Raw genomic sequence first — 10,858 nt, 5'->3', positions numbered from 1 at the left:
ATTGTTGGTTATTCAAAGAATCCTGATATAATCACAAGAACATTGAAAGAATTAATGAAGTAGAAATATTGGGATACCTAATTTTATGTAAATGGATGACAAATACCTATCTGCCCAGTGTAGAAATCTCAAAGCCATATTAAATTCAGTATGTGATAGCGACAATTATTACTGAATAAGAAAATTGTCCCTAAATGAATTCAAAACTGTTCCACTTAATATCAATTAATAGAAATTTCGAATTCAATTAGGAAATTGATAACTCTGTCCAATTTGATAAAATACTGAACATTTACTGCAAGTTGAGTTTTCTTTTACTAAATATCATTATTCCCTCCTTGTCATAAATTTTTCGAGTATTTTGTTATAAATGCCACTGCAAGTCTGCTTTGAAAGTTGTTTATAATGTTGAATAGATGAATAATAAAAGTTATTTACTTTCAGATATTTTGAGGAAACCTATAAGACAAAATTCATCTAGGCTGTGGTTTCCTTAATGATGTGCAGTACGAGAACTTTCTCATTCGTATGATTCGGTAGCCACAGCTCAAGATGCCAGGGAATGACAATTATCATAAGTATGTTTGTCAAATGAGCTATATAACGGAAATTACTCTCAGTTAACATCTCTTGATTGGGAGAAATTAATGGCAATACAGGGTAATAGATTTATCCAGAAACCTAAAAATGAATATTTTAAAGCTCCATTTAGGTGAGGATGAGATGTGGCAAGACGTCGAGGCCGAGATTTGGCACATATGGGAATGTTGACGTCAGTCAGCTGAGCACGATCTCGACGGCTACAATCGAGAGAGAAGTCTAGTGAGTTCTGTAGTGGTGGTTCGTAGTGAATTGCGTTTCGAAGGATTTCCCTTTAGACTTACTTTGCTTTTTGCTGCGCAGGATTACTTTGACCTTCAGGAAAGTTTCCGGGCGATTACTAAACGGATCTAGGAGATAAAGTTGGTAAACAAGGTTGTCGGCTACAAAGCCGACAGATAAAGATGTGACTTTGTTTTTACAGACATTAACCCAGGGTTGGAGAAGTGGGTATTTGGATTCACGTAGGCGGCGGCGCCCGTTTGTGGGCGGCGGCGCGGGCTGAAGCCGAAGGGAAAATGTGGAGCTTGCGGGCGGTGGTCGAGAGCGCTGTGGAGCACGGGCGGAGAGCCCTTCAACACGCCCAAAGGCGCAAAGTAACCCTAGTGCAGCAACAACAGACTCGAGCCCCTGAGGCTCGCCACAAACTGAGCAAGGTAGGATTTTTTTTCTTTTTTTATTTTTGCTTTAATGCAGGTCTGATGAGTAAACTCCTGTAATGGAGATGGTATAAATTTATCCTTGCACCGTGAAGAGATAGTACAGTCTTCATTTTATAAACATAGCATCCTAGCTCAGCAGTTATTGAGGCTGGGGGTTGGGTGGTTTTTGGTGTACCCCTCTTATGAGTAAGGGCACTTAGCTAGGGATGGGGGAATTTTAGTGGAGCCTATAGGTCTACATATAGCAGCCATTGTCAGCCTCTTCTTGGTCCTAGGTCGTGTGGAGATAGCGCTTGGGGGCTGATCATATATAGAGTCCTTTCAATACACGTCATCAAACTTCCGGTCCGCCATCTTGGAGGGCATACAAAGACGCGTTCAGTGAATAGCTATGGTTGAACTGTTGAATATTTAGCCATTTCATCACATTCACATTCACACAATGCCCAGTTTTTGCGCTATTGTTGACTGTGGGAATCGAGGACGAAGAGATGACAAGATTTTCTACCGCATACCGGCAGTTATTCAGAATCAGGACAAAGATACAGAAGAATTATCCAAGTGCAGACGTGACTTGTGGTTGACCAGAATATCACGGGCTGATCTACGTGAATCCTCACTACCCTAAACACGTATCTGTTCTGATCATTTCATATCAGGTCAGTCTCAGCTAGGCCCTAAAAGTATCATTATTCCTGTGTAAACATGCTATATCCGATCGCATGGGTGACTTCAAAAGTATCATCATCAGTTCAGTGTGTAGTGTGTGTGGGGGAGGGGGCATCTCAATTTTTAAACATCAAAAGGGGCATCTCAGATTTACAAAACAAAAATTAAAAGCGCCCATATTGGCTATTTAACAAAGGCTACTTACCTAGGTCTCTCTTTCGCCAAGGTGCTCATGCCTATATATAATTAAGTGTATATTTATATCTATTTTAATTTGTGTATTAAATTGTGCAGATATACAGGCCTATGTGATGAATAAACATTGATTATAAATAATAATAATATCTGAAAGCTGGTTTAATCCGAAGGGGTCTTCAGTTTATATATGAAACATCGAAACAATAATTAAACTTGCGCATTTAATTGCAAGGAGGCAAAACGATCATCCAAGAGCATTACAATAGAGTTTGTCCATCATATGTTTATATGTATATAAGAAATTATAGCATTTGTAACCAAACACAAACACAATGGTTAGGCATGAACTGATAAAGATTTGACATAATAATGCAAAACTTTTACATACATTTTGACAATAAAAAATTATAATACACAAGGTTAGGCTAAATGATCAATATTAGCATTATAATTATAAACACTCTCTTCATCGGCCCAGTGTTTATCTAATTTTGGACTTAAAAGCATTAAAGGGAAAAACAACAAATTCTGGAAGCAGATTATTCAATGGAAATGTATGCCCACTCATGTTCTGGGTTGGCCGACAGTACCAAGTAGTTCACCATATCAATGTGTGAAATACTGGGAAAATCCTCAATATTTTGACTGAATGAATTCTGCATCTGGTATGGATCTAGGCCATCAATTAGATCGAGTTTCTGCTTGTAAAAACGCTTATCATCACCTGAAAATTGTTTGACAAAGTGGCTCTCATTGTCCATATTCGCTGTAGCAGCCGCCATGTTTTCGCTTTGTATGCCCTCCAGCATGGCCGCCGGCGATTCCCAGTGACGTCATTGAAAGCACTCTATAGGCTAATACTGTATATGGTTTGTCTCTAGGAAATCGTCTTGCACCTTGCCTAGGCCACTCATGAGCGGTCTTTAAATCTTTAATTGTCTTTACCACAATCCAACTGGTGAAGGCCTTGTCTAATTCATGCTTTGGAGGCGAGTCAGTAGATGCTGACCTTTTATTCTATTTAGGAAATGATTGTAAATATGGATAAAATGGAACAGTATGCTATCAAACCTTTGAATTGTCTCTTTAGATATATATATTTTTTTAATGATGATAGAGATCAGATTGTTGCTATCCAGCCAGGAAAGTTGAGAATTAATACAGACAGCCTATACTATACAAGTATTTAGCTTTTACGGGAATACTGTTGGGTTATATTAATCAACCAATGAGCCTATAGATGATGGGAGGTGGTCTCTTGAGATGTTATTATAAACTAACTGAGGTGGGGTTTGCTATTCTAATTGTCAATTTTTATACAGTATAATTAGAAAATTTGTGTGTACATAGCCCAATTAGATCACATGTCAAATCGTCTATCAATACTTTTAGGGTGTAAAAGTCTGTAGTTTTTATTTCATAACTTACATGTGATGATATGTCATGATAAATACCCAAAATAACCATAAACAATATAAACTCGGTAATGAGGGTAAAGAAAAACGGTAATTTGTGAAAATCTTGCATATAAGAGGCAAGTTATGTACTATGTAGATACAGTACATGCACCTAGGCAAGTATTGACAAAGGAGGGTACTGTAGCTTGTTTCTGTTAGAATTTTCTTCATTTTATCATAGTAAACTGATTGGAATGATGTTGTAGTAAATTTATTTGAATTAGTTATGTTGCTAGTAAACTCAAAGTATTAGATAGTACATTTATATAATTCCTGGAAAATAATCAAGATTAGCTATATTGATGTCATTGGGGGACTTTTAATATCTATGATATTGTGGACAGTAAGATTGAAATTTCCAAAGTGAATACAGTACATCACAATACTGCATAACTTATTAAGCCATCACCAAAGTACATAGTCAGTCTGTACAACTGTACTATTAATTTAACTAGGTTAAAGTTAATGGGGGATTAGTAAAAAGATGGTTTCAAATGAGGTGTAGGGCATAACTTTATTTAATTCAGTTGTTTCAATGGCATAAGTTTTTTATACAACCAATACGTCCACTACATATGGTAAAGGTGTATTCCAAGACTTTGTTCACAAGTCGAAAGGTTTTCAGGTTGAACATGGTTAGGTTGGCCATCCAACGCATGACCCATAATTGTTTGATCTCAATTATTATTATTTTGCAACCCAAATATACATCATGAATTTGTACATTTATTTCTGTCTACTTGATTACTTTTGAAAGAATTTAGAATTTTTTTTTTTATTGTTAGCTCAGGTTCTTATCTCAAAGTCCATAGGTTGACTGTTCTTATCTTTGGGATGAACTGATACAGGATTTAATAGAATGTGTTTTCATAGTTAAATTTCTATTTTTTTCCATTGCATTCATTTCAGTTGCTCATGTTGATTTTGATTTTCATGTTATCTTGACCAGTACATAGTACATACTATTTGATATACTGTACTGTATCTCTCATTGTCATCTCTAGGAAATTACACCAAGTGATAAATTTTGACTTTGCAATGAATATATTTTTATGAAAACCAGAAATGAGAGAACTTCTCATTAATTAAAACACAGATTCAGGTAGGCTAAATGAATGTATGGTATGTATAATAATAGGATTTGATAAACACAAGTTTGTTGCTAGATTTATTTGTTAATTTTATGATCAGCCCTTGTCATAGCTACTGTTAAGTAAGGCTATTTGTCAAAATACATTGATTTGAGAAAAATTAAAATATAGAAATTTCCTTAGCTCTATTAGATTCAATGAAATCACATTTTTTAAGCTTTCGTTTATCTTTTCTTATATCTAAGCCAGGAATAAAGCTATCGTTATGTTAATTTTTTAAATGCACTGTATATATGATATTGATGTAATGTAAGAGAAATATGGTAATTTTAGATAAGTAGAATGTTGATAAATTGGTTAATTGTTAAAGATTTTTTCCACTCAGAGCAAGAGACAGACTCTTTTTGTGCCAGCACTCTGTAGAGTGTTGAGAGAAGATTATATCTAATAAGAAATCACTCCAATTTAATTTCCATCCATTCAAGCACATCAGCTATTGATGATAGTATTGTTTTGTGGAAAACTTATAATTATTCTGTACAGTGTTCCAGAATTTTTATGTTTTTATTTGTTTCTTTGCAGTGGCAGAGTGAAGGGGGATCTGGGGTGGGTGCCCAGGGGCCAGGGCATGTCAGTCGGAGTTGTGGGGACCTGACCGGTAGTTCATTAGCGGCAAGTGGTGTTGTGAATCGCCTTCAGCCAGTCGCTAATAGACTATTTCAGGGGTTTGTACGAAAAGTTTCATCTCCACTCTGGACTGAGGCTAAGAAACGTGCAACGAAACGTCTTGTATTTGGTGAAACCGCCCCATATTTTGCCTTGGTAGGAGTGACTCTGGTGTCTGGATCACAACAAGGTCTTGTTACCAAAGAAGATGAATTGGAGTCTCTGTGCTGTAATATCAGGGTGAGTATTGTACTGTACATTTTATCTAATGCGCGTTTATTCGTTCTGGAAGTTGATATGTTGATTTAGCTAACTTTTGCTAAAGGGGGCTAAATAAGTAATTGACTTGTGTAAGATATATAGTGTTTTGTTTTGTTTATAAATTAGAGAGTATCTAAATAATACAGCATTGTCAATATTAATTTAATAGTTTTGCATGAATGGGATCAGTACTTGGTTACTACTGAAACACACTTAATATTACTACGCACAGTATAAAAAATAAAAAGAAAAGATAATTAACATTAGTCCAAGCACAAGATGTAAAATTCAAGCCTTAGAGTACAGTAATGTATTTTAAAAGATGGGCAATTTTAGGTAAAGTTTGTAAATAATCAAACTAACTTTCAACAATTTTCATTTTAATTAGGGTGAACATTTTCTTCTCGTCCAAAATATGATGAACACAATAGTACAATCAAAATAAAGTATTCAACTGTATTAAGTTGAAATGCTAAAATTCCCCACTTCTCTCCTAAGTCCTTTTTGTTAAAATACACACCTCTGTATTCTACAATTGCAAGATTTATTTATTCAGAAGACAGGTGGCTTGTCTTAAAATTAAATATCCATGGTAGTATTTTTCATTTTCTAGTTGTGAATCATAATGCACACTGGATCATATATGCATGTCCAGCGATAATTCGCTTATGTTAATTTAGAAATTATATGTTGCTAATGTTTTGTTTTAATGTATTTTTCAGTCAATGACTTTGAATGGACAAATATTTTAGCCTGTAGGTGGGAGAAATAGATAGTTTTTCATCCACAAACTTTTAATAAAATGAAACTCATTGAAAAAGAGCTATACTCTTTAATTAGTGGATATGTGCTTTACACACGTCTCTTGTAATTTTTCATGAAAGCTGCTAACTGTAACAATTTAAAGGAACCTCACTGGTACTGTTTAGTTAAAAAATAAATGTTTTAAATTAGAAATATAAGCATATGATTGATACTGCTGAGTGAAAGTTAAATGTAGGAAACTCGTGTGTTACTGAGAGGAAAAAATGAATATACAAAAGTGCTTTAACTTTGTGTGGAGTGTTCTAAGTGGTAAAAATAGACTGGCAATGTGCCACCCTCTTCTGTTATTGTTTTCAAGTGTTTATTTTCCATGTTGTTAGATTTTGTTTCATTATCACACTAAGGTATAAGGAAGAACTGAAAAGGGAATATATATATTATCTGATAGCAAATGTAAACCTGGTGAAACTGCTCAGTGAGACTTTTTTTTTTTTTTTTTTTTTTGTCATCATGATTGTGTTATAACAAGTACTTTGGAAGTTGAGAAGTTTCGCTGTAATTAAATATCAAACTAGAACGGGTACTTAGTAGAGCTCATGCCTCTGCCACCGCCACTTTTGTCGCCAAGAATACTGATGCTGTGGGTATTTGCTCCTAAAACACACATATCACAAGATAGACAACTGAATTATGCATATTTTGGCACTAGTTTCATGCAAGTCAGATAGAAATTGGCCATGACAGGGCAAAAAGTCGTTTTTTACCTTTTCGTGACCTTGGCCTTGACTTTTAACCCCCATCACTTCCAAAATCTAACCAAACTGTCCTTGAATCATGGCAAATTTTATGAGATTCGTTCTAATAGTTTTTGAGTTATGCAAATCACAAACACAGACATACAAACAAATAATTAGCCAAACAGATTAATATTATCACTATAGCATGTATATCACAAGATATTGAATTGAATTATGCACATTTCACACTAGTTTCATGCAAATCGGATAAAGATTGACCAAGATATAGCAAAAATACATATTTTACCTTCTGGTGACCTTGACCTTTGATCCAATCACTCCCAAAAATTAATCAAATTATCCTTGGATCATGGCAAATCATCCCACCATATGTCATGAGATTCAGTCAGATAGTTTTTGAGTTAATGTGAATCAGAAACACAGACATACAAACATAACGCTTATCAAGCCATAACCTTCGTCACAACGAATTTGGCGAAGGTAATAAATGGTATAAAAGTACAGTTTGAAAGTTGCATTTATTCATACAAGATACAATACATTCTATGTTCAGGATGTTCGCCAATTAAAAGATTATTAAATTTTGATCCCTACCAGCGAGAGACCAGAAACTGATTTCATCGGGTGAGCTTTTCTTAGTCTTTTCCAAAACACGAAAGTTTACAAATGCTCTTGTTGAACCAATTAGTGGATTTTTTGCCTGGTGATTAGTTAAATATGGTAATTTTTAACTAGGGTGCTGAGAAATGGTCGACTAATACGTCTATTCTCACACTTCAAAAGAAAAAAAGTGCACGGGGATTTTATAGTATATATATATATATATATATATATATATATATATATATATATATATATATATATATATATATATATATATATATATATATATAGTGTGTGTGTGTGTATAGGTTTTTTTGCTGTAATCTGATATAGTATGAAAGTTAGACCAAATAAAGCCGTATACAGTATGTATTTGTAATTCATCTAACGCATTTCCACATTTACTGGTGATCAAACATCTAGTCATCATCTTAAAAATTTTATTTTTAATTTACAAGGCTATTGACTTTGGATGTCACGTAAATATGGATATATTTACTCATTCATTCATTCATAAATGATCACTGCAAAGGAAGTTATGACTACGAAGGTTTTTTTTTTTTTCGATATAAAACAGCGAATTCTAATTCTCGAAAACGGCATGGAACTATTCTCAGCTAACGTGTGGTTAAACCCACACAATCCAGTTTTTCAAATGTAGAAACTTTAGTTTTATTCAAGGTTAAGGGCATACGCTACAGTATTTTTATAAAGTAATTTTATATAATTATCCAAGAAGGCTTTTCTTCATTTGAAACATGAATATTCATTTAATTGAAGGATATAATACTTTAACTATTTTCGATCGTTCCGAATATTGGTCAAGTCTACTGGAATATTGCCGTTTCCTCTCCATTTTTATTATCTAGGACAAGAGAGCGCAGTTGTCGGAAGTAACGGCATTGTCTTCAAACAATAGCTCAATAATCTGTCGAAGGTCACGTAGTTTCTGCTGCTCAAAGCTAGAATCCTCGTGCTAAGTGATACTTTTATAATCAACCTCCGTAATTTTGATTCGTTATGATTGAAACCTCAAATTATCCAAATATTTATACTGTTTTATTTGAAGAATATGAATAGTGGGATTTTTTTTTCTTATCAATCTGTCCAGGTTGTAAAGTCTTCTGTGCTCAACAACACATGACATTATAAGTGGTGATAAACACTTACAAATACTGTTAAATTCAATAGGTAACATGGACTATTTATTCATTGATGTATTTTTTATGCAAATTAGTTTTTGTTTTAGAAAGCACCGGTACACACTTTGATGGTGCAATGACGGGAATTTTGTGGTTTTATATTCATTTCAAAATATGTAACTATCGTAATTCTCGTTAGAGGCTTTTTGGCCTTCAATTCCCATATATAACCAACATCTAAAGAAACCAGAGAATCTTGTCTGACGTATTCTTAGAGAACATTCAAGGTTATTTATTTGCTGCTCCGATGATTTATTTCGTGAACTCTAAAGCCATGCAAATATACTTTATTTATATTTTCAATACTGTATAATTGGAGAGGTGGGCTGTACCTTGTATTAAGCATTTTTTCTATTTGAATATTTTCTTTTTATGTTATCTGCGAATAAATAAGTATTGCATTTAGTTAAATTTTATACTTTCAAAATCGCGTTTCTAATCATCATTTGTTCAATTGAAGAGGAAATGACTGAAGTTTGCCCGTTCGTGCAACCCAACCCGTTTTGCTTCAACCTTGAAAGGACAAATACGTTATGCCTCGTATCTTGCATATTCTTCCCTTTCATTACCAGAAGATTTTACAGCGTGATCCGTCTTTTAGAAGATAAGATTGAATTTTTTATGAATGTATGGCTTGTGGAACTTGCAACAATTTGAATGAAAAAAATGGGTGTAGGATTGCAGTAGACATTGCAGGAATCTAAAAAGTTTTGAAAAGTCTACCAAAATTAACTCTGGAAGACGATGGTAGAGATGAAATGTGATCTTGTAAGAGTTGGGGATGATTTTGTTTTGAATCTTATTATTCCCGTTCTTGTGACGAAATGCGTTTTATAGCTGGATGTTTTTTTTTCCTTTTCATTCAAGGGTGTTAATTATAAATATGAATTCAGTCCCCCCCTCTCTCTCTCTCTCCCATATATATATATATATATATATATATATATATATATATATATATATATATATATATATATATATATATATATATATATTGTATGGACATATATAGATCGTTGTTTGTCACAATTCTCATTTTTTTTATAATGCAGGGTAGTGTAATAATTACCTTTTACTGTATTTGCTCTGGAACGTTTTTAAAGAATTTAGAATTTCCTTACAATTTGGAAAAAAAAGTCATCCATCTTTATATTTAAAAAATCATCAATTGAGTGTTTCTTATTTCTATTTCATCAACTCTGGTAAGACTTCAATCTTTATGATGTTAACGAGGAGACAGGAGGAAGGTGGGGACTGACCTTGAAGATTACGATAAATCCATATTATCATCAAACATCCTTGATTATCGTGGATTGAAAGATTCTTGGAATAAGGAAATATAAAGCAGAAGGATATTGAATTTGATAGATTTTTATGTCTATTAAACAGATTAATATGTATTCGTCCTAAATGAAGTTTACAATTAGAAAACAAACCGAAGAGTTCAATGCTCCTCACAAATATACAGGAGACCGTTAAGAACTAGCAGTGTTTCTTGTTTACCGTTGTTTGCAGTTTTTGACAAGCATTTTGAGTAAATTTCAGGTACCTGCTCATCACCACTTTCAAGTAATGAAGAAACTTTAGATAATATAACTCTCCTTGATATATCCCACTGCCTATATATATATATATATATATATATATATATATATATATATATATATATATATATATATATATATATATATATATATATATATTTTTTTTTTTTTTTTTTTTTTTGAAAATAAGTTGAAAACCTTAGCACAAGAAATTGCAGATTCTTCTAAGGTGGGTTTCAGTTTGATAAATCTCGTGTTTGTTAGATCATACCGTGCTAAACCAAAAGGCTATTCATGTTTATCAGTTGTAATTTCAGTTGAATTAGAATGTAGACCTTCTTTATTGACCAGCTTTGCTGGGATTGGTCAGGGACAGATTGTT

The 10,858-nt window shown here is 33.5% G+C and overlaps 1 protein-coding gene across 1 annotated transcript in view; it reads left to right on the top strand.

Moving 5' to 3' along the window:
• Positions 1–763: 763 nt before the first annotated feature.
• The window catches only part of Pink1 (PTEN-induced putative kinase 1), a 63,447-nt gene continuing 53,352 nt past the window's right edge, over positions 764–10,858 (top strand). The window contains exons 1-2 of the mRNA XM_068346263.1: positions 764–1,256; positions 5,260–5,583. Coding sequence (XP_068202364.1) covers positions 1,119–1,256; positions 5,260–5,583 — 462 coding nt within the window. The 5' untranslated portion in view covers positions 764–1,118. The remainder of the gene's footprint in view (positions 1,257–5,259; positions 5,584–10,858) is intronic.

The sequence above is a fragment of the Palaemon carinicauda genome, chromosome 22 (genome assembly GCF_036898095.1).
Source record: "Palaemon carinicauda isolate YSFRI2023 chromosome 22, ASM3689809v2, whole genome shotgun sequence".
Lineage (NCBI taxonomy): Eukaryota > Metazoa > Arthropoda > Malacostraca > Decapoda > Palaemonidae > Palaemon > Palaemon carinicauda.
This window is presented reverse-complemented; position numbering and strand designations above follow the sequence as displayed.